Source organism: Ochotona princeps, chromosome 17 (genome assembly GCF_030435755.1).
Source record: "Ochotona princeps isolate mOchPri1 chromosome 17, mOchPri1.hap1, whole genome shotgun sequence".
Classification (NCBI taxonomy): domain Eukaryota; kingdom Metazoa; phylum Chordata; class Mammalia; order Lagomorpha; family Ochotonidae; genus Ochotona; species Ochotona princeps.
In genome coordinates, this window is record NC_080848.1 from 39,272,819 (window position 1) to 39,296,025 (window position 23,207).

Sequence of the window (23,207 nt, forward strand, 5' to 3'; positions counted from 1 at the left end):
CTAGTTGTGTGAGTGACTGGGCCTTGGGGAGAAGGCGCTGCATCCTGCATGTGGCAGCTCTGTTCTAGAATGTGAATTGGGCATAGGCCAACAGTTCCCACACCAGTGCCAGCCAGGAACAAGCTGGGAATGGACATGCGTTTCACGTTCCCTGTACCTTGCTCTGCTTGTACAATTCATCTGAACAGCAACCTAAATGTGAGGACATTCTAAAGGACAGTTTCCACCCCCTGGTTCACTTGCTTCCAGCTGCCCCTGGGTTGAATGAAGCTTCAAACCCAGCCCCAGATGTGCTCCCAGGAACCTAACCCTGCTGCTCCCTAGGGTCCACGTCAGCGGGAGGCTGTTCTGGAGTTGGACACTCTGCTGTGTAAATGGGGTCTTAACTGCTAGGCCAACACCTGTCCAGTATTCTGCTAACAAGGACACCCCATCCCATCTCGGAGCCTCCTGTAACCACAGTGTAGGCCACTGCTAACATCCACTGAAAATGGCTGTGGGGAACAGGACGAGAACTGAACTGAAGTTATGTCCCCCAAATTCAGGCTCCTCCTTAAGTCTTTCTGACCTATTGGCCAGGCCTAGCCCTGGCTGCTGTGGCCATGTGGGGAGTGAACCTGCAGAAAGGAGGGCTCTACTTTTTAGACAAGCCTTTAAAAGTTTGGTTCTAGAAATAGTTTTTATGGTTTAAGTTTTGTGTGTGCGTGTTTCTTTTGGGAAGGCAGATTTTATAGAAGAGAGACAAAGATCTGTTGAATGATTCCACAAATGGCCACAATGGACAGAGCTGAGCCGATCAGGAGCTTCTTCCGGGTCTCCTATGCAGGTACAAGGTCCCAAGACTTGCTGCCATCTACTGCTTTCCCAGGCCACAAGCAGGGAGCTGGGACACAAACCAGCACCCATACGGGATCCCAGAGCATGCAAGGTGAAGATTTAGCCACTAGGCTACCACATAGGACCCTAGAATAGTTTCTGGACAATAATCACTCAAGCGAAGGGTGGAGGTAGGTGGCTGTTGTGCCCTGTTGATACACTGTCCAGAGCCCTGCTTGAGCGAAGACTTGCTCACCCACAGCCTCCTTTTCCTCTGTAGAATACCTTGTCACTTGGGTTGCCCAAAGTAACTAATAGCACTAATACATGTAAGGGTTCGGCCAGTGGGTCTGTTTCACGTGCTGTGGAACATGGAGGCTCACGTGCCCACGTGCTGCCTTTGGAGGTCACCCAAGAAAACTCCAATGTTAGGAACCTCCATTTCAGCTGGACCAGGGGCAGGCAACCAAATTCCAAGCATCAAAAAGACTATATTCAGGGTGCCAAGGGCTGCCTGCAACCACCACTAGATTTCCGCTTGCCGTTCAAGGTGCACTGGGAGGCTGCCCTGCCCCATCACCTCAGCCAACCCCAGGGAGCAGGCCTGAACTTCATCCTCCAGCCATCCAAGCCTGTTATGCAGAGCTGCCCAGTCCTCCCAACTCTGAGGGGCAGGTGCCCAGGTCCCCACCATCAGCACTGAAGGTGACATCTGTGTGAGCCTCCCAGAGGGCTGCGGCCCGACAGAGTGCCTAGGCAACACTAAACATGACCTTGAACTGCACCCCTAGTGATACTGCCCTGATAACTGAGCGAGATCTTGTGACAACACAGAGAAGCTGCTGCAGCAGCAGGTTTCAAAAATGCACTTTATTCCAATGTGAAATGAAGACGTGATGGTTTTAAAAACAAGACAAAGTTCTTGATCAGCTGTGGGATGCTTGCTAGCTCCCGCCCACTCCCTTTGAAACAAGGTGTCTGGACAGGCCACACCCAGGAGCAGCCCTCCCTGTAAGGCCCCCTCGCGTTAAAGGGACCCTTGCTTAAAGGGACCCTTGTGTGGGCTCAGAGGCAGTGACCTGGGCTGCAGAACACAGACAGGCGGGGAGAGGGGAGTGGCAGGGGACCTGTCAGCCCCTCAGCTACTTTGTAGAAAAGTGCCTATGTGGCGAGGACCAGGCAGGCCCCTTGGAGAGGCAACAACTACTCTGTGTCTGCCAGTGTCCCCCCAGGATCCATGATTCAGCCCTAGCTTCCCCACCCCACCCACACCCCCAATGTGCGTTAGGCAGCTCAGGTTAAAATGGGAGAAGATACATTCAGACCGCAGCCCCCAAGGTTATCCCCACTGGGGTGCTGGGGGTAGGGAGGAGCCTATGGCAGCACCTCCTGTTGGGCACATGGAGTCTGGGAAACCATGCTGCTGAACTCCTCTTTCGCACCCCAAAGCTATAGCCAATCATTGCGAGCAAGGTGCACCGGCAGCTCCCAGCTCCAACCCCCTCTTTGATTTCGGCTTGCAACCTGGACTCTGAGCCAGGGTAGGCCCAGGCTATGGCAGCAGCAGCAGCAGCTGCCAGGTGGAATACACATTATGACCTGAGAAGTCGCATCTGCATGTCACCCACTCAGAAGGGACAGAGGACTATGTACAAGGCAGGAGGGATGAGCAAGCCACTCTCGGGCAAGGACACACTCACGTATACCTGCTTGAGGGCGAGGCCTGCAGGCACCTGCCCCCAGCCGGGAGGGACACCACACACTCCATTCAAGTGTTTCCCATCAGGCCTCTGCGTCGTCGTGTACTCACTGACCAGTGCAAAAACATCTTTTGGGGGGGCGGATGGGCAAGCCATGCCAGATCCCAGAGGATGCTGGGGTGGGGTGGGGTGGAACATGGAGGAAGAGGGCCTTGCCTCCTCTCACGGTCTGTAGGGCGCTCCCCTTCCTCAGGGAGTAACGGGGCCGCCGACTGTCCGTCTGTGTCCCTTTCTACGCCTGCAGGCTCGGCGAAGAGTCCTTGGCAGCCCCGGGCTGGGAAGCCATGTCCTGGGGAGCGCCCGCTGGCTCAGGCTCAGTGGCCATGGGCTCCTCAGCCTTGTCCCTGCTCTTGCTGGCTTCCTGCAGCTGGTGCCGGCGTGCCACCTCAGCCTTCAGATTCTCCAAGTCTTTTTGACTGAAGGGAAGGAGTAGGTGAAGGGGATGTCAGTATGGGCTGGCTCCAGTGACACATATGATGTGATCAGCCCTGTTCTTGATCAGGGAGACACATGTGTGGAACAGGCGCTCCCTCCCCAAAGCAGAAGGGTCTACAAGAACAAAACAGAAGAGCTCCATGCATGCGACATGGTCACCAGCACGGCCTAGCAGCCTCTAGCGCACAAACAGGGCTGGCCCAGGGGCAGCCGAGAGCGCCCCATCTCTGGTCAGGCACGCTCTCCTCTCCGCCCCCACACTCCCCGCCCTGCGCCCTGCGGCAGGGCCCGTGTGGAAGGCGCAGCAGAGGGCGGCATCTACGTGCCCATCCTCAACATGGCCGGGATGCACTGCTACAGGAAGCAGACAGGAAGGAAATGACCCACATGCCTAGTGTGACAGTTCTGCGTACAACTAGAGGGCGAGGAAGAGGACAACCCTGCATCTGCTGCATTACATCCAATAGTGGTCTGGCCCTTCCCACGTGGGCGTGTGCCCCGGGGACAGCCGCCTGCAGACCTCACCTGAGCGGGATGAAGAGGATGCCATTGATGACGTTGAGCTGCTCCAAGACACTGGCCATGCTGGGGGCTGTGAACTAAGGGCAGAGGGCACATATGCTGCTGAGTGAGACCCCGCTGCCAGGGCAGGGGGCCCCACCACACAGGACCAACCTTGAGGGGTGGGATGTTGGCGCTGGAGCCATTGCGGTAGATCTCATTCATGGTGCGCTGCAGGGCCACAGCCTGCTGGGTCAGGCACTTGAGGTATTCGGAACTCTCCTTGGTCTTCTCATGGTCCTCGCCCAGCTACGGCGGTGGGGAAGGGGGGGCAGTTAGCAGGCGATCAGGGCCTCCCCCATGCCCATGGCCCCATCCCTTGCCCTGCTGCCAGCCCCACCACAGCCCACCTGGGTCTTGTAGATGGTATAGCCTTCTTTTTCATGCTGCAGGGCCGAGCGGAACTCAGCTTTGCTCTCGTAGACCCGGGCAACCAGGTGGTGGCTGCAGGCAGCCCAGGGTGGGCAGAGGCAGGGTATGAGTGAGCCAGGGTGGCGGGCTGCCTGGCATCCACTCAAGAGCCCACCCTCTGCCCGACCTAAGGGGCACACTAGTCCCAAGGGAGCAACAGTCCCAAGGGAGGGGAGAGACCCATCCCGGGCCGGTGCAGCCTCACCTGAGCGCCACCTTGAGGGCTTTGGGCCCGTGGTACTTAGTGCTGACAGCCAACGCGTTCTCCAGGAAGCGCAGCGACAGGTCATACTCCATCACCCCATGCAGCACCAGCCCAATGTTGTTCTGAAGGGACAGTCAGGGGTGGGGGCACTTGATCAGCTCTGATGCCCCAGGCCTCAGGCTGGCCCCAGGCCGGCCCCAGCTGCCCTCCATCCCGGGCACTCACGTCCAGCAGAGCCATCTCTGGGTGGTCCTCCCCGAACACCAGCAGCATGAGGTAGCGGGCGCGGTACAGCAGGCTCAGGGCCGTGGACAGCTGGCTGCTGGCGAAGCAATACAGGGCCAGGTGCATCTGCGGACAGGGCCAGGGTAGGTCAGGGCAGCCTGGGCTCCCGCTGCTACTGCCACACACCTGTCCCTGGCTGGCTACTCACATATTCCTGGATGGTGTTGGGGTGCTCGATGCCCAGCACGCGCTCACTCATCAGCACGGCCTTCTGCTGGTTACTCAGGGCCTGGGGAGGGGCAGCTCAGGATCAGATGCTGCCTCAGCACCCCTCAGCGAGGCTGCACTTCCTACTCTGATTTTGCATGAAGGCAGCCAGGATGGGGTCAAAGTCAGCTGCTCTGGCTGGGGGAGTGTAGGTCCCTTGAGAGCCTTGGCAGGCTAGTCGTCACAAGCCTTTTCCCCACTAACTGGGTCTGTGCAAAGGCACACAAAGCCAAGACCATGCTGAAGCAAAATACTGCAAAAACAGAGATCTAAGGTAGAAGCAACCCTCTGTAAGCAAGGGGCAGTGCGGGGCCTACCCACCTCCAGAGCGGCCTTATGAAGTTGGGCGGGCCCTGAGCAGTGTGACAGGGACTCCAGGCACAGTCCCAGGGCTGTGCAGCACCTGCCACCTGCCTGAGGTGCCCCCTCACCTTTCTCCTATCAGGGCACAGGAAGCTGTGCATTCCCCCAGCACTAGGACTAGGGAAACTCACCGAAGGAGCCAGGCCTAGGGTCTGCCTGCATGCTGCCTGTTCCCTACAGGGGCCCCCAGAAAAGCAGCCGGGAAGCCCATGGCCCCAGACCCAAACCCCGCAGGCCCACCTCGGCGTAGTCGCCCATGATGTAGTGGAGGCGGGCCAGGAGGCGCAGGCAGACACAGATCTCCACGTGCATGGCTCCGTACACGTTGTTGAAGAGGTTCAGGGCCTCGCTGATGAGCTCACAGCCCTCCTTCAGGAAGCCTGCAGGGCACCCCGGGGCCAGCAAGGTCAGGGCCAGGCCGCAGCGGGGTCCCACCTCCACGCAGCCCGCCTGGCCACGCACCCTGCTGTACTTTGGCCTGCCCGCTCTGGAAGAAGTGGAAGGCATCCGAGGCCTTGGGGTTGACGTGCTTGACCACGGGGAAGATGTTGAGCACGTCCTCCTCGGTGAAGGCGGGCTTGTGGCGGCTGTCGAAGCTGTACTCCTTCAGCAGGATCTAGGGACGCAGCCCAGCAGGCGCCTCAGCTCCTGGCGGACCCCACCCCGCCCCCGGCCACGGCGCCGCCCCCGCCCCCCTCCCCCCCCCGGCCCTCCGGACTCACCTGGATTCCAGTTTTCAGCGAGATCTCACGCAGCAGTGTGATCTTCTGCAGTCCGTAGGTCTCCACAGCCTGGTCCACGGTCTCACTGTGAGGGCAGCGGGGTGAGCAACACCCCAAGTCCTGCAGGTCCCTCCTCCTCCTTCCCAAAGCGCAGGGTCCTCCTGCCCACCCATGCCCGCCACTCACGCACCACTCGAGGCTGAAGTCAAAGTAGTTCTTGGCTTCCTGGCAGATGTTCTTCCAGAGCGCCTGCGGGGTCATGACGGCCCAGGCCGTGTTGTCTGCAGCGCCCGGGGGCCGGTTTTTCCTCCGCTTGTTCCTCTTTTTGGAGACCAGTTCGTCAGCCGGCAGGTGTGCCACAGGGTTGGGGTAGGAGCTCAGGAAACAGTTCAGGAAGTGGCTGATGGCAGCTGAAAGGCCTGAGAGCTCCACACCCTGCCAGGAGGATGTGCGGCCAAGTCAGAGAGGCCAGTGAGCCCCACCCCAGGGCTCCTCCTGGCCCAGGGCAGCCTACCTGCAAGTACGTCTTGAAGATATGCTTGGCAGATCGGGTGATGAGCTCTCCAATGCCGATTTTCTGGGAGGCGTGAAAGAGGGCAGTCCGGGTCAGGCCCTGGCCTCCACCCCCAATAACCCACCCTGCCCAGCCCACGAACCCCACTCACAAAGATGTGGTCCAGCTGCTCACGGGCTGGGCTCCGCAGCACCAGGTCCAGCACCTTGCCCAGGTAGCGCATGTTGATGCCACGCTGGCGCATCACCTCGGCCAGTGTGGCCCCGTCCATGGGCAGCACCGCGTGCTCCGCACAGTCCTTCACCTGCGGGCTGCAGCGGGTCAGGCCCCAGCCCTCCCTGATCCTCCCAGGGGAAGGAAGGGACTAAGCCCCCAGGCCCCAGTCAGGAAACGGCAAGGAGAAGAAGGCTGCTGTGAAGACGGCAGGCCATGCGCACAAGCTCCTCCAGCCCCTGGCTGGCTGCCCTGCTCTCCCAGCACAGCAGGACCTGTGCCTTACCCTCCCTCCAGCTCTCAGTCCCCGCCCCATCAGGGAAGGAGTAGTCTCTGCCCTGCCCAAGTTCCCCCAAGTGCCGTTGGCAGTGGATAGGCAGCAGAGCCCACTATGGTCCCTGCCAGCCCCTGCAGGCCGCCCTCACCAAGCCAGGGATCTGGCAGGACAGCAGGAAGGCAGCTGCATCCTTCAGCAGCTGCTTCTGGTCCCGGACTTCATCCTGGCAGGAGTCAGGAAAGCGCACACCTGGGGGGTGAGGAAAGTGCCTGGAGTCAGACAGGGACGTGATGCTCTGAGGGGCGTACAGGCCTACTGCCTCCTCCTGTGTCCATGTGCAAACACACACACACGCATGCACAATGTGCTGTCCCCACCCTCGAGGGCTCTGCTGAGGCCCACAAGGCTTGCCTGGAGAGAAGATGTCTGGGTTGAAGCGGATATCAAAGGCCGTGCTGCTGATGGAGCCGACAGCCTTACACGCATTGCGGATCACCTCCCGGCTCCGAGGGTCTGCTGTGGAAACACGGTGCCATGGGAGGTGGCCCCACACCGCCCTCGGAGAGGAGGGAAGGTTGGGCTGCCCTGACGTCATCTCACCCTGACCAGGGAGGCTACCAGGGCAGGCCTGGGGTGCTGCTCCCACTCCCAGTGGCATGCACAGTAGACGCACCTGTGCCATCGTCAGACGCAATGGTCTCTGCCAGCTCCTTCACCTTGGCCAGGCCGCTTGCATTGCTGCCCTCCTCCTCATTTCCCGCCTCAGGCCCCGGGCAGTCTTCAGGTGTAGCCTCTGAGGACAGAGGCCCGCCGTTCTCCAGCGTGGCAGGGCCCTCGGCCTTGCCAGCCTTCTGCTGCATCAGCTGCAGGGCAGCCAGCTTCATGAAGAGGAGGTACCTGGCGCAGAAGGTGGGAAGGTGCTTCAGCTGGCCCAGCAGCTTCCTCCCAGCCACAGACACCTAGCCAGTCCTAGGCTGCCCAGCGGGCACGCATCAGCACACAAGTACATGCAGGCCAGTAGCAGGGGGCAGCCAGCCCTAAGCCCTCCCCAGACAATTAGAAGGCAGCTAGCTGGTGGGCAGGCTGGGATGGGAGGAGGGAGAAGGGCTCACTGCCCAGGCTAGGGCTCTGCACAGGAACAGGAACAGCACTGGTGTTTTGCAAAAAGAACCATTTATAGCATGGGATATTTGGTATGGCCGACTTCTAAGCAGTGAGCACCAGCAGCGCCAACACCCAGTGCCTGCCTCCTAGCTCAGGGACAGCTATGCCACCGCAACTGATGCCAGAGGCTCCTTAAAGGAAGAGTGTAGCTCTGGCTCAATGTCCAGTCTAAGGTCTCTGCGCTGCAATAATCAAGCCTTTGTGTCCCTGCGTTTCCGAGCCTGACTCTCCAGTGAGGATGGGAGCCTTTTCCCCCACGTTCTAGACTTTGAAAGGCAAAGATTTGGCTACAGGAGTGCCCCTGGCAGCCACACCCCTCACCTGTGTTCCACGAAGGCATCCACCAATTCCTGGCGCAGACAGCAGAGCTTGTGCCGGTGGGCACGGGGGAAGCCGGCGCGGACACACTCCTCAGGCAGCTCCTCACCAGGCACGGGCAGGAAGTTGAGGTCAGGCGGGAAGGTGCGCAGCAGGTCGAGGATGTAGTGGCGGCCATCGTTGCCAATGATGCCCTTGCACTCAACCGAGGAGCACAGCTCCACCTCCTCATCGCGGTCGTTGAGCACACGGTGCCGTAGGAGCTTGAGGGGCCGGCTGGTGCGCTCCAGCAGCTCCAGGTACCGCGGGTGCGACACCACAGTCTTGCCAAAGTCAATGGAGCCATAGATGACGCTCTGCTCCTGGTCTCGCTCCAGGATGCCGGGGATGATGGACTGCGCCGTGACTCGGTAGCCCCGGTAATCCACCACCACCGTGCCCAGCGTGTAGAGTCCCTCCACGTCCACCGCATTGTAGGTGCGCACGCCATTCAGGTCATTGGTGGGAGCCACATATGCTGCCACGTCCCCACCAAAGTCCTTGTAGTGGTCACGGACATCGAAGCCCAGGCTGAAGAAGATGTTGTTCCAGATGAACATCTGCATCTTGGTCTCCTCACTGGGGTTGATGGCCATCACGTTGCCATCAATGACGGCCACAGCGCCTCGCGTGGCTGCCGCAGTGAAGTCACTGTGCACCTGCCAGGCCCGAGGATGGAGTGTGAGGGAGCGCCGCCCATGGCAGCCCCCTGCTAGGCCCTGCCTTGGCCACCCTCTCCCAGACAGCAGAGGCTGCTAGGCAGCTGGACGACCTTAGCCTCCACTCTAGCATGTTTAGCGAAGGGCAAGGGAACCACTGTCTGAAGGGCAGGCACACACTCAGGGAGACAGAAACACCAGGTGAGTGACAGGAGGGGGAGGACTGGAGCAGGTGTGAAGGATCAACCAGGTACATGCCAGGGAAACCTAGACAGGAGCCTTGACCTTTATCAGGTGTCCTCAAGCTCAAAGTGACTAGGTAGCCTACACCGCACCTGGCATAGCCTCTGGCAAAGTCAGTACCCAAGAAATTCAGCTCTTGCTTTGACTATCATCATCTCCAGGCAGTAGGATTACAGGATTCTAACAAAGAACTAGATTTTCCTCATTTCCGTTCTAGCCACAGTACTGCTAATTTTTAAAACCAAGCAAACTGTCAGCACAATGAGGGTCAGGGTGGGCAGCCTGTGCCCAAAGGAGGGCTCCTTGCGATCAGTGGAGAGCAGAGCTGGCTGGACTGCAGCCCTCAGCCCTAGGGGAGGCAGGTCCCTCTTCTCCCCTAGCCCTGGAGAATAAAGCCAACGGTGGGAGTGAGCGAGGTCCAGGCACCTTGAAGATGGCTCTTTCTCGGAGCAGCCGCTCAGGCAGGTTCTTGCGGGGCAGCTCCCTTGTTGTCTGCAGCTCCTCGTTCCAGTCCCGTGTCTGTGGACCACCAGGAGAGATGCAGGCTCAGTGTGCGCCTTCCCACCTTCCCTGAACAGACCCTCCTCTCACTTCCTCATGCAAGACAGCCCCCAGATCCCTCAGGGAAGACAGCAGGTACAGCCTGCAGGGAGGAGCCGAGCCCGGGTGGGGTGGGGTGAGGAGGGTGGCCCGGGCTGCAAGCACCTGTCCAGGGATGTGCTCCTCATAGCCCAGTCTGGAAGTGTAGGCATCCTCAGCGCGCACACAGTCCATGGCGTGCTCAGCCTGGGGCGCCGTCCAGCTGTACACCTGGAACGGGGTGGCGATCCTCTCGAACGGGTGGCGCTGGACCCTGTGGCAGGCAGGGGACGGGGAGATGGGCAGCCCACCAATTTCAGAGCCTGTCACGGGCCTCTTCTCGGAGGCTCCCACCCACTCCCGCATCTCTGTCTGGAAGAGTCAGATGGAAACCAGCGGGGACCTGCCCCAGAGCTGCTTGTCCCTGGCACTGGGGTGAGGGACACCTGAGTTCACGCTGGCCTGGCTTGCTCATACTAACCACCCCCCACACCCCGGAGGCGTGAGCCGAGGCGCAGTGGCTGGCACTGGCTACCTTTTCTTCTGCAGCACCGCGAAGTTCTTCTTGAAGGTTGGGCTGATCTGGTTGAGCAGTTCCACCAGGGAGTGGCTCAGGAAGCGGGGGCTGGCGGGCTTGGGGTTGAAGTGATAGGCTGTGGACCTGCAGGGAGAGGGTGGTGCAGGGAGCACAGGTTGCAAGCTGCAGGGCCCCCGCCGGGTCCCACTGGGGGCCGCCAGGCACTCACTGGTTCAGGTAGAAGCCCCGCGTGGATGCAGTGATGCTGACTTGCCGGTCCTCGGCTGTGATCACAAACAGGTACATGAGGTCTCCATGCATCTTGCGGTTCCCAGGGGGCGGGTTCCAGCCGCTCATGGTGAGCACCTTCAGGCACTGCAAGGGCTGCAGGGTGGCCAGGCATGACTGGGCCTGACCTCCTAGCAGGGCACCTCCTCACCCCACCAGGGACACTCTTCTCTGTCCCCCGGGAGCCCCACCTTCCAGTCACGGTTCTGGGGCTGCAGGGGACACAGTGGCCGCTCCCGGCTACCCGGCAGGATGTACTCGGGCGGCGTGCAGTCAATGGGGTCCATCTCCAAGCCCTTCTTCCGCTTCCCGCTGTCTGAGGGACCCAAGGCCAGTGGTCAGCCCAGAGCCAACCATCTCCCTCCCACGACGTGGCTTCCAGGCAGAAGGCGCCCCCCTCAGCCCCCAGCCTCCCTGCCCTCCAGCCCACCCCAGGCTCCAACGCCGCCCACACCTCCCAGGTCACCATCCGTGAAGACACTCAGGAAAGACAAGGAGTTGCAGTCAACTCCGTTGAAGGCATCAGCTGGGTCCAGGCTCTTGAGCAGGTCTCGGACGTGGCGCACATGGATGCGGGCCTCTCGCACTGTGTATGGCTCTGGCGAAGGAGAAGCAGGCATGTTAGTGGGGCTGGGTCTTCCCCTCCCCTCCACAACAGCCCATCTGGCACAGACAGCAGTGGGCGGGTGGGGTGGCAGGTGCACTGTGGGTGGTTTGAGTTTTTGGCTGAGGCTTCCATGTTTAAGTTTCACTCTGAACACACAAGCAGGTGCTCTGGTTTACACACAGGCACACATCCTCTGGCTGCTGGCGGGCAGAGGATCCTATTCTCAAAGAACCTTCTGCAGAGTGAAGAGGGAGGCGCGGCCAGTGAAGGTCATGAAGTGAGTTAAAGCGCAGGCAGATGGCTGAGTTGAAGCTATCCAAACAGTGGAAAAACTATGACTTGACTCCTGGTATTCTGACTTGGGGTGTGTGCTTCGGACCACTAAGCTGCCTGGATTCTGAATATAGTGGGACCCAGATCCTTAAGGTGATCACATGAAGAAGATTGAAATGACATTACTGCCTCAGTTCCTCCATTTCTCCTCTCTTTGACCCATGGTTCATGGATTGGGCATTTTTCTCTGTGTTGTGCAGGTTCTATATATTAGACAGTTGTACCATGATTCTTCTTCTGTCATGCTTTATCAGTGAGCATTCCAACCCTCCCTACATGTTAAAAAAAATAGCCTTTCAAGAGTATGGATGAGTGCTAGGAAACATGACTAACAAGACTGTGTTCTCTTATGTTGTTGGATCAATTAGTGATTTCTCCTGTTTGCTGGATTATATTCAGTTGTACTGATATACATTATCTACTTGTTGATGGGCATTTAAGTTGATTATACTGTGCAATATGAATAGATGTAATGAATATTAATTTGAAGGTTTTCTGAGGATATGTGGTTATCTACTGTTGGGGAAATAGTTAATAATAAATTGGTTATCAAATTGTAAATTTAGGTATAATGCATGCATGATATTAAAAGAAAGCTTGTTCGACTTTGCATGATAGTTTGATTATTCTCTGAGTTTATTCTCCAAGTACTGTATTAATTGAGGATAGTACATAATTCAATTATGATGTTTAAATATGGGACCAAAGGAAATAATAATAATAATAATAATAATAATATGACTAGGCTGCTGCAATCCCCTGATTGAATCAGTGTAACTTATTAACCAGCAAAGGAACCTGTCGAAAACATCTACTCCATTTTCTCTGTTTCTGTGGTCATGTATGTTGAATCCTTCCTCCACATGGTTTCTGCCATCTATTACACACACAAAATACCAGAATATTTGAGTTCTTTGAGCTTAGATTGTGAATCTCTGAAGATACAAATAGAAATAAACCTTCTTTCTTGATAAGAAAAAAAAAAAAAAAAAAAAAAAAAGAACCTTCTGCAGCACACCTTGTGAGGACACACAGGCCTCGGAGGCCACATGCAACGCTGTCCCACCTCGTATGAGCAGGCCCTTTGGGAACCCTCATGCAGGAATGAATGGCCGAGGGCTGCCTCAAGTCACCCCCAGCTTCAACACCAATACCCCCTGGGTGCTTCATGGAGCTCTAGGTGGGGAAAGCTGAACAGCTTCTCCCCAAGGGAACTGCAGCACCCAGGATGCTGGGTTTCACAACCCCAGCAGGCTCCACCCACCGACGGCTCTGCAGCAAGCTGGACCCCACTTTGTAAGGAGCCGAGCCTTCACTCAACTGCACCAGGGCCAGTTTCTAGCCCTGCCTGTTTTTGCTCAAAATCGTAACTGGCTATGCCCCTGAGGGTGCAAGGTATGTTGTCCTGGGCAGTGGACCTGTGCTCCAGGCCCAACTCTACCCACTCATCTGCACCAAAGTTGCCAGTTGTATGCAGTGGCATGCTACCCAGCCCTCCCCTGGCTGACAGCCCCCTTCCAAGCCAACCTTCCACCACGCGGAGCACTGAGCCCTCCTGCAGGCCCTCTATGGTGCGGAGCTCTGAGAAGTGGTCCAACATGTTGCCATCCAGGTGCAGGGAGAAGCATGTGCGGTGACACGTGTCCTCGCGGTCCATGAGCACTTGGTGGATCTCCTGCACCATCTCCTGGGGTGACACCTGCCGAGAGAACGTGCAGGCCATCCTGCTGAGTGACCGCATGTCAAGGAACCAGGACACAACGCCTACACCGGCCTGAAGACCATCAACTCCAACAGCACCCAATACTCATTTCCAAGCTCACTTTTCAACTCCCACCCCTGTCCAGACAAAGCAATGGCCCTCTGAAGTTGTGTGTGTACAGGACACAGCCTGGCCACACCGGGCAGCCCTAAACTAGTCCCCGAGGCTGGCGCAGTGATTCAGAGGGCTAAGCCCCACAAGAGCACCAGCTGGAGTCCCTCAAACTGCTTCACTTCCAATCCAACTTCCTGCTAACATGTCTGGGAAAGCAGCAGAGCATGGCTCAAGTGCTTGAGTCCCTGAACCCATGTGGGAGACCTGAAGTAGCTCCTGGCTCCTGGCTTGGGCCTGGCCCAGACCTGGCTGTTGCAGCCATTTAGGGAGTGAACAAGCTCTTTCCTTCCAACTCTTTTCAAATACCCTGGAAGATCACTCAGCACAACTCAGCCTTCTGGCAGACAGTAAAATCACGGCCTGGAGAGATAACCTAAGAACCCAGAACAAGATGCTGGGAAACCTGGGGCCCTAACACTCCCCTGCCACTATCACACCACTTCCCAAACAGTGCTGCCGACCCAGCTAGCACTTGTCCCCTAGCAAGGAGGCAATGACCTTGAATTTGGACTTGATGCCCATGTTCACCACACTAGCTGACTGATCCAATGCAAAGTCCAATAAAAAAGCCTCAGGCATGAGTCCCCTGTGGCCCTTCCTCCATCTGACCTGCAGGGAGAAGGGCTCGATCCCAGGGGCCAGGATCTTCACAGAAAAACCTGTGTCCTGAATGACGATGACTTCCTGTCCAGTGGTCTCATCCCCCGCCTCAGCCTCATCCAGCCCGTTTTCCCGCGGCGGCTCAGCCACCCCCTCCTCCTTCTTCAGGCTCTCTGGGCAGTCTCCATTCAGCAGCATGACGGATGGTGGCTCTGCAGAGGACAGGAGAGGAGCTGAGTCAGAGGGGCCTATGTGCCTCTGGAGCCTTGGGGCATACAGCCTAGTCTGTGCACCCCTGCAGGCTAGCACCTCCACCCATCCCCAAACCTCTGCTCCTCAACCTTCCACTCCAGCTTTTCACCTTGGGATGCTGCTCAAGGCCAAGCCCCGGGGTCTTCTCAGGTGTACCTGGCACACCAGGAGCGCCCTTCCTCCTCCACCTCTGCCGTGGCTGGCATGATACTCCTGCCCCACCCTCTCCAGCTCCAGCTTACTCCCCGGTCCTGAGTTGTAGCTGTTGAGGCCCCAGCCTCACCCTCTCCCAAGCCTTACACACCCTCCTGCCTCACACCTCACAGGGCTGTTCATTTAAAGGGGCCAAGGACCTTCCAGGCACCAGACTCACCCCTTCAGGATGGAATCCCCTGCTTCGTCTAGTCCCCAAGTCAGTAATCCCATCTCACGTTCTACTGGAACCAAGCATTGGCCTCTGCAGTCCCAACCCAGGCCCAGGTACCCCTCCTGTTTTAGGGGTACACCTGCAGTGGTCTCTGCAATTGCTGCAACGCTCCCAAGACAGTTTCTGCTGGTACCCCTGCCACCCTGGCCCCTCCTAATGCGTGCACTGCAGTGTGTGGGCAGGAGGCCACACCGTCTACTTTTCCCCAGGCAATGAGGACACCTATCAGCCTTTCAAAAAGTGAATAGATCCATCTATAAGAAGGAAAAGGCCAGCCTATAACAATCTGCCTGGAAGCCCACTTGTCCAATGGGAATGCTGGCCACCAAAAAGCCTGCCGGTTAGACCAGAGTAAACCCCTGGGCTTGGCACTCAGGCATCCCAGGTGTGAGCAAGCTGTGTTGTGGACAGCGGCCCTGCTCTGCATCTTAGCCCTTCCAGGCCCTGGCTGCCAGCAGTGGGCAGGCAGGGCCTCTCCCCAGGCCTCTGTGGGCCCTGCTCTGAATCCCCTAATACAGAGCAGGGACCTCAGGCATACAGGGGCCTAGAGAAGTCACCTACTTCCTTGTAGCCCTCAACTAAGTGGGAACTAAGACCACCAGCAGCTCCCCTAAGCTCCCTCCTTTCCCTCCCCTAACCTGGATGAACCAACCACCCAAGAACCAAAAGAATGCACCCAGCAGTCCCCCACTCCAAAGGCAGACAGTGGTTGGGGAGCAGTGGGGTTGGTCAGCTTTCAGATTGCCATAGAGTGGGACAGCAGAGAACAGCAGCTTGCCGCAGCACGGCCCTAGGGAAGGCTGGACTAGCAGGCAGCCCCAGGAGAGGCTGCACCTAGTTCTGAACTCCAAGACCCCGACAGTGGCCAGACAGAGGCCTGGATCCAGACAGGCAGCAAAGCAGCACAACACAGACCCAGGTGGCCCTGGCTCCTACCCTTCCCTAGCCCAGGCAGCCCACTGCCACCCACTCCAGGCTGGGACAGCCAGGCTTGTCCCTTCTCTTCCTCCAAGGGACCCTGAGGTCTCCCTATTGCTGTATTAAGGCAGAGTGGCCTTCAAGCAGGAGGCCAGTTGGCCGGCATTGCCCCATAGCCCACCTGGTAGAGGCGACAGACTTCTCCTCGGCTCTGAGTTTCCAGGACTGCCATGGCAGCAAGGTGGCCAGCACTCCGGCTCTGGCCCGGCCCAGTCTGTGGTCCCAGCCCCTGCCTCCGCCGCCACCCTTGCCCTACCACAGCTGGTCAGCCCAGTCCTGGAGCTCCGGCTGGCTTCGGGTTTCAGCGGGGCCAGGCCTGCTGGGGAGGCCTGAGGAAGGGCACATTCCCCCTGCCTCTGCTTCGGATCCTGCTCAAGGTCGGCCAGAAGGACGGCTGCGGGCCAGGCCGCGGTAGCTCCAGGACCCCAAGGGGAACTGTTCTCATGGCTCTGGCCCTGGTCCCCATGTGCCCCAGAAAAGGGGTCACTGCTGGTAGGGGTGTTAAGGGAACAGGAGAACCCCGAGTATGGACTCCCTGGACCCCTGAGGATTGAGGGACCAGAGGGCTGATCATGAAAGACAGGGCCCAGCAAGGGGTTCCTCTCTTCAGCTGCAACCCCAGCACGGGTGAGCAAGACTGCTTCTGCCAGCTGCTGGCAACAGCTGGCGCAGACCTGGGCCCAGGCCATGAGGTGGCCGTCCCTGCCCACCCGTCGTCGCAGACTCTAGTGCCTGGCCTGCAAGTCGGGGACTCTGGCTCCTGCTGCCCCCTGCAGGTGATCTGGCAGCTAGCCCCTCCCGGAGCCACTGGTTCTGAGGGGGAGGGGCACCCACTCTCCCAGAGGACAACTGCACCAGTGCCCTGAGCCTCCACGCTGCCCCGAGTAGCTGGCAGGCACTGTTGTCTCTTCCCAGCAGCCCCTGCGTGGTCAGGAGCAAACCAAGCGTCTCCCCCAGGGAAAACAGAGCTGGCAGTGGCAGGCCGAAGGCCGCTGGGCTATAGGGAAGGAGCATGCCCAGCCTCGCCAGGGCGCCTTCCCAGGCCTCTGACTTGTTGCCAGGGCCTAGCCAGGACTGCTCTGGCATCCATACTAACCAATGGGGGGCGGGGAGCCAGGCCCCCTCTCGAGGGCCCCTCCCCTCCAGTCTGATGAAGCACTGAACAGACCCTCAGCCTCTCCCCAGCCACTCTGGAAGAGCCAGGCCTTGGCAGAGCTGCCACCCCCACCCTAGACACCCTCAACTCCCTGAAGAGGGTGGGGCCAGGTAGCTTGGCAATGACCTGAGAACAGCATCGCCATGCTGGTTACCAGAGAGCCAAGGCTCACTCCGAGCCTGACTCAGATCAACCAACCTGGGAAACTGAGACTCCCAAGGGAGCAGTGAGCAAGCTGCCTAGGGTCACGGAGGCAACAAAACCCAAGCTCAGGCCTAAGTGCAAGCCCCCACCCCACCCCAAGGCAGGCAGCAGCAGCTTTCTCAAGTCTCTCACCATTAGCCCAGCCTGCCTGTCCTCCCAGGCAGGAGGAGCTGGGTGTCAGGGAAAGGCCACGAGGCAGCGTTCCCTGCAGGATGGGTAGGGGATGCCCACACAGGCTTCACTGAACAGACCCCACGGAAGGGATAAAACGTACCGCAGCCCTGGCCAGGGAGCACACGGCTCCCACAGGCAGCAGGCAGGTAGCCTCTGTGGGCCTCCCCAGCCTGGCATGGCCTCAGGAGCTGGTGCCAAGGCCAGGCCACGCCCCAGCAGGTGAGGTTCCAGCAGGAAGGCAGGCGCCGAAAGCCACATCTCTCCATCCCAGAAACCCAAGGCCTCAAGGAACGGGCGGGGAGGCATGAGGGCTGTCTATACTGAAGACGCTAAGACAGCAGGTACCTGTGTGTCTCCTTTTTAGCCCCTCCAAATGGTCTGCGGGGTCTGAAGATGGTCCAAAGCTCCCACACCTGCTCTGCCCAGACCCTATCCAGGAAGGAGCTCCTGGAAGCACCCCCTAAACTCCACCTCAGTCGGCCACTGCCCCCCTTCTCGTCCTACTCTGGGCCCCAACTCCAGGGCACCCTCCCCTAGCCAGAAGGAACCTGACGTGCCACAGTGAACTTGAAAAACCTGCCGGTTCTCTTCACCCCTAAAAGCTGCCTTATTCCCAAGAAGGTAATAGACCCTTGTCCACCGCCCTCCACACAAAACTCCAGGGCTTGCTCACCTCCTCTTTAAAGAGACTGGGGAACCCCCAGAGCCAAGTCCTGTCAGGTGGGGATGAGGGGGTCTACACCAGCAGACATGAACCGCTGTAGTCTAACTCCCAGGCCTTCACTCTGGCCTCCTGGAGACATGGGACTAAGAGTGGCTTACTACAATCTCCCAGCTTCCCTAAGAGGAACAGCTGAGCTCTGCTCCTGACCCAGCACACCTCACATGGAGGCACCGGGATGAGAAGGGGCTTCTCCCAAGGCGTTCACAGAGCCCCACCACCAGCCTAGTCTCTCCCTCCAGCCACACGTGATCCACACCTGCAGGCCTGCCCCAGCTTCCTCCAGGGCAGCCTAGGCGTGTCTGGCCGTGAGCTGCAAATCCAAAAGCTTCCCCCAGCAAAGGGCTGTGTGACCTTGGGCAAGTCCATTCATCTTCACGGGTCTTTCAGCCACAGAGGAAAGCGGCCAGCCCCTCTCTTATCTGGCCTGCTCCACTGATTCACAACCCAGTCAGAACAAAGCCGAGTGGACTGTGCTTATCAGCAATTATGCTGTCCAAGCCTTGACCCATCAGCAAGGTAACTCAGCTGGGGCAGTGAGGGGGTGCTGGGCTCAGGAGGACCACCAAGCCTGACTCCCCAATCAGCCCAGCGCTCTCATCAGAGCTGGGAAAGAGACGGTGGTTAAGGTGCCTATGGAGGAGGGAGTGGAAGCATTCAGTTCTGCACCCCACTGCTGCCCTGGGCACACAGGGCCCTGGGCACACAGGCTCCTAAGGCAGAGGAAAGGGATAGCAACAAGCTCAGGATCGGCCCAGCCACCCCCCAAAAGCCAGGCCTCAGGTCCCCCAAGGGGGCCAGCTGGGAGCTCCACTCCACACTACCGACCTTTGCCTTAAAAACAGCAACTCTCATCTGACCCACTTGTCGCAATAAGGTAGGTTAATAATCAAGTCCTGGCACAAACACCGCCCCCTGCCAAGGAGCCGGCTTCACCCTCAGACACTGGCAGGACCACCCCCCTCCCTTCCCTCCCCTCAGCCCAACAGGTCAACACCTGGAAGGGCAAAGATCAGAACCTGAGGCCCCTGGAACCAAACCAGGCAAGCCCCCCTCTCCAAGAGCACCTGATGCCCCTCACCTCCCCAGACCCAGCCTGCAAAGCCCCAAGCAGGGCAGAGGCCTCGCCGGCCCAGCCCGGCACAGGGAAACGTCCGGAGGCCTGATGCAAGAAACGGGACCTGACACAGCAACGCCCGCCAAGTGTCAGAGTGACCCCCTAAGACTAGAAGGCTCCCCTGCCAGTGGGTGGTGCAGGGGGGGTGTGTGTGTGTCTTGGGGAGGTGGGGTGGGGGTTGCGGCCAATCCTATCCGCCTGCCGCGGCGGCGCACCCCGAAACCGCGTGTGCGCGCACGTGTCCCCAAGGCCTGCCGCGGCGTGTGCCCGCACGAACTGCCCTTCCCGGGACCCCACGTGCGAAGCTCGGGCCGCCGACGGGGGCCACAGTGAAGGTGACCTTCAGGGCGGGGGCGGCCCGGCGGAGGACCCAGCCAGACGTCGCCGGGCCCGGCGACGAGGGAAGGCAGGGGTCCCCGGCCGAGTCCCCCCACAACCCGCCGGTCCTCGGGTGCAGCCTCCCCTCCGCGGCCGCCGCCTCCCCTGGCCTCGGCCCCCCGGCTCACCGGCCGCGCCCGGCCGCCCCTTGCCTCCGGCTGGCAGGCTGTGATCTCGGGCGCTGTCGGTCGGAGCGGCGGCCGGCAGCTCGTCCGTCTTGATGACCATGGCGGCGGGAGCGGGGCGTCCGGCTCGGCTGTCCGCGCCGCCCGCCGCGCCACTAACCCAAGTGCCCTGCGCGCCGCGGCCGCTGCGGGAAGGACGGAGCCACTGGCCCACGTGGTGCGCGCTGTAGCCTTTGACCCCACCGCCGCTCCCCCCTGCTCCGCCCTCGCGCCCGGCCCGGCCCACGGAGGCTCGCGAGGGACAAAACACGCCGCGCCTCGTCCTCCTCCCCACCCTCTTCCACCGACGCGGTGACTTTCCCCGAACGCCTTAAAGGCAACGCACGCCGACGCGCCCCGGCGGAGGAAAAAAACTTCGGCCTCCTCGAGGGGCGGGGCCTCGGCGGCCCGTCGGGCGGGCGCCGTGACCTTGGGTGGAGACTGCTCGAGGGCTCCCCGGCTCAGCTCCCCTCCCCCTCCACCCCAGGGGCCCTTACTTCCCATTGCGCTTGTGCCAAGTGGCCGCGTGCGCGCGCGCCCTGACCGGCGGTGGTTAGGGAGCGTGACACCTCGGCGCCTTCTCCACCGAGCCTGCCTTTCCCCGCCCAAGGAGTGGGAGTCGGGTGCTGGATTACTAGGGTGGGATGGGGGATTGGCCGTCACCAGACCTAGGGAGGAAATGGCCACAGTAGGCCACACCTCCCCTGTTTTATCTTGAGCCGCAAAAGACCCCCTGCCCACTCACATGGGCCACACCCCACCCCGCCGAAGGGAGCTCTCTTCTGCAGGTCGGTGTCCTCGGCTTTGCAATGAAGGATGTATAGACCAAGGTCACACACACACACACACGCACACACACAGCCAGGTTCTAGCTGGGTCCGTGGAAACAGCCAGGCTTCCTGTTGGGTGGGGACTGAAGGGTGAAGTGGGAAGTGGCTGCAGAGGTGCGCCAAGGAGAGCTCTCGGGGGCAGATAGGCTGGGGTTCCCTGCACTCCACCCCGGAGTCCTGACTTCTGCCAGGGGCTGAGGCCAAAGCTGCAGCTGGAGTATGTATGCATTTGCGCGTGCGTGCAGGTGTGTGTCGGGGCTGCCCCCCCCCCCCCCAGGCCTTGTAGAAACTGCAAAGGACAGTTGGACTTTGTCCTGGAGTGTAGATGGTGAGAAATGGAGTCAGTGAAAGTAGAGAGACTTTGAAGCAGAAGCAGGGAGGTGAGAGGTGATAAGATTCAGGGCTCAGAGTAATCCCCCAGCTGCTGGGGGTGCAGGGTAGATAAGGGAGGCTTGGAGAGCAAGACCTGCCCTCCTCCCGCCGACACACCAGAAAGGCAATGTAGAACCTAAGCCTGCTGCTGAAACTGAGTGAAAGTCTCTCTTTCAAGACAGATTTATTTATCTTGACAGAGTACAGAGACAGAGCTTCCATCTACTGGTTTGCTCCCTAAATGGCTGTGGGTGTGAGCCAGTGAACAAGCAGAGATCTCTTTCTGCCATTCAAATAAATAAGAGAAGACCACACCCATCTCTCTAGTCCCCCCATCTGTCGGGAGAAGCAGGGGTGGTCCTCAGTGCACTTGAGCCCACCAGTCACTGTCTTCCAGGTGCAGACTGCAAGCGCCCAGGGCTGTGAGAAGATCAGACGTAACCTGGGCCCAGCCTCTGCAGGAAGCAGCTTCCGGTCCTCTGCTCCATCCTGGTGTTTAATAAGACTTGTTTTTGTTGGAAAGGCAGATGTACAGAGAGGGGGAGAGACAGAAAGATTTTTCCATCTGCTGGTTTACTCCTGAAGTTGCCACAATGGCCAGAGCTGAGTCAATTTGAAGCCAGGAGCCTCTTCCAGGCCTCCCACCTAGGCACAGGGTTCCAAGGCTTTGGGCCATCCTCTACTGCTTTCCCAGGCCACAAGCAGGGAGCTGGATGGGAAGTGAAGCAGCAGGGATACGAATTGGTGCCCATATGGGATCCTGGGTGTACAAGACGAAAATTGAGCCACTGAGCCATCATTGCATTAGGCCCCTAGGCCTTCGCCCACCCCTGCTCCCATCCTCCCGTCTATCCTCCCCCCTAGCATTTTAGATCTGGCTGTGAGGAGAGTTGAGAGGAGGCAGTTAGGAAAGTCCTCTGGGAAGAGGCTGGTCTGAACTGAATTTCATTGATTGGCTTATTGGTAGCAAACATACACAGTGCCCCATCCACTGGCTCACATCCTAAATGCCCACAGCTATAGCTGTGCCTAAGGCCAGGAACCAGGAACTCAAATCTGGATCTCCCACATGGGAAGCAGGAACCCAATCACGAGAGCCAGGACTCTGCCTCCCAGCATTCATAAGAAGCTGAAGCCAGCAGCCAGAGCTGTGGGACATGGCCTTTTCACCTGGGGTCTTAACTGCTGGGCCAGATGCCCACCTGAACTGAACTTGGAAGGGTGACAAGTTTGCTACTGAGCGAGTCAGAGAGGATAGGCAAGCGTGGACAGACCCACCGCAGAAATTCAGTCGCTCCTTTAGGGTTTTTGTAGGATTTATTTATTTTACTGGAAAGGTAAAGGGGAGAGAGAGATTTTCCATCTAATTCACTCCTCAAATGGCCACAATAGCCAGAGCTGAATCTGTCCAAAGCCAAGAGCCTGGAGCTTCTTCTGGGTCCCCCACATGGGTGCAGGTGCCCAAGTACTTGGGCCATCCTTTGCTGCTTTTCCAGGCACATTAGCAAAGAGCTGGATCAGAAGCAAAGCAGCTAGAACTCAAAGTAGCACCCGATGGGATGCCAGCATCACAGAGGAGGCTTAACTTGCTACACCACTGGCTCTAGTTTTCCCAATTTTAAATAGATAATGAATTCACATAGTTCAAACTCCAAAAAGTACAAAAGGGCATACAATGAACAGTCTGTCGCTGGCCTCCAGCCAACCATGAGAATTTACCAGTCCCCTTTACACCCTTCCGGAGACACTTTCTGCACATGTAATGTGTGTATAAGGGTAATTCCAAAAGACTGTGGAAAATGGAATTAAAAGGTAGGCTGATTTAAGTACAAAAAATGAAATCTATGCATAGTTTTTCAACGTTCTCATTTTTATGTATTTTTATTTGGAAGGCAGAGTTACTTAAAAAGAAAGAGGGCCTGGCACAGTGGCCTAGCAACTATAATCCTTGCCTTGCAAGTGCCAGGATCCCATATGGTTGCTGGTTCTAATCCTGGTGCCCCACTTCCCATCCAGCTCCCTGCTTGTGGCCTGGGAAAGCAGTAGAGGATGGCCCAAAGCCTTGGGACCCTGCACCCACGTGGGAGACCCAGAAGAAGATCCTGACTCATGGCTTTGGGTCGGCTCAGCTCCAGCTGTTGCGGCCACTTGGGGAGTCAATCAGCAGACGGACGATCTTGCTCTCTGTCTCTCCTCCTCTCTGTATACCTAACTTTCCAATAAAAAAAAAAATCTTAAAAAAAAAGAAAGAAATGAAATAATTATATATAGAGAAGGAAATACACTCCCCAAATAACTGCAACAGCTGGAAGTGGGCTGGTCTGAAGTCAGGAGCCAGGAATCTATTCTGGGTCTCCCACATGGATGCAGGGACCCAAGGACTTAAGCCATCCTCCACTATTCTGCCAGGGCATTAGTAGGGAGCTGAATCAGAAGAGGAGT

General features: G+C 58.5%; 1 protein-coding gene across 5 annotated transcripts; it reads right to left on the bottom strand.

Annotated features, from left to right (window-relative positions):
* Positions 1-1,667: 1,667 nt before the first annotated feature.
* CLUH (clustered mitochondria homolog) lies at positions 1,668-19,744 on the bottom strand. Of its 5 annotated transcripts, none has more exons than XM_058675478.1 (26): positions 19,528-19,744; positions 14,002-14,204; positions 13,044-13,215; positions 11,031-11,174; positions 10,768-10,892; positions 10,518-10,672; positions 10,307-10,432; positions 9,898-10,045; positions 9,619-9,711; positions 8,255-8,949; positions 7,443-7,666; positions 7,181-7,282; positions 6,918-7,018; positions 6,431-6,583; positions 6,280-6,342; positions 5,956-6,200; positions 5,766-5,850; positions 5,506-5,659; positions 5,284-5,423; positions 4,622-4,702; positions 4,414-4,539; positions 4,189-4,310; positions 3,923-4,016; positions 3,687-3,821; positions 3,537-3,610; positions 1,668-2,992 (listed from the first exon to the last, which is right to left on the bottom strand). In XM_058675478.1, exons 1-26 carry the CDS (start codon positions 19,625-19,627, stop codon positions 2,809-2,811), a joined length of 4,044 nt encoding a protein of 1,347 aa, XP_058531461.1. In that variant the 5' UTR covers positions 19,628-19,744; the 3' UTR covers positions 1,668-2,808. The 5 variants fall into 5 exon arrangements, with proteins under 5 accessions (XP_058531461.1, XP_036351995.2, XP_058531460.1 ...); XM_036496102.2 differs by having other exon boundaries at positions 7,181-7,285; XM_058675477.1 differs by lacking the exon at positions 19,528-19,744 and adding an exon at positions 15,771-16,361 and having other exon boundaries at positions 7,181-7,285; positions 11,043-11,174.
* Positions 19,745-23,207: the final 3,463 nt, after the last annotated feature.

Excerpts from the sequence above, each read along its gene's own strand:
- CLUH (XM_058675474.1), bottom strand. The coding sequence starts at position 16,338 with ATGGCCTGGGCCCAGGTCTGCGCCAGCTGTTGCCAGCAGCTGGCAGAA. Across the intron at positions 10,893-11,030 it reads CACGGATGGTGACCTGGGAG|ACAGCGGGAAGCGGAAGAAG; the intron begins GTGTGGGCGGCG and ends TGGGTCCCTCAG. Across the intron at positions 10,433-10,517 it reads CGGGGCTTCTACCTGAACCA|GTCCACAGCCTATCACTTCA; the intron begins GTGAGTGCCTGG and ends CTCTCCCTGCAG.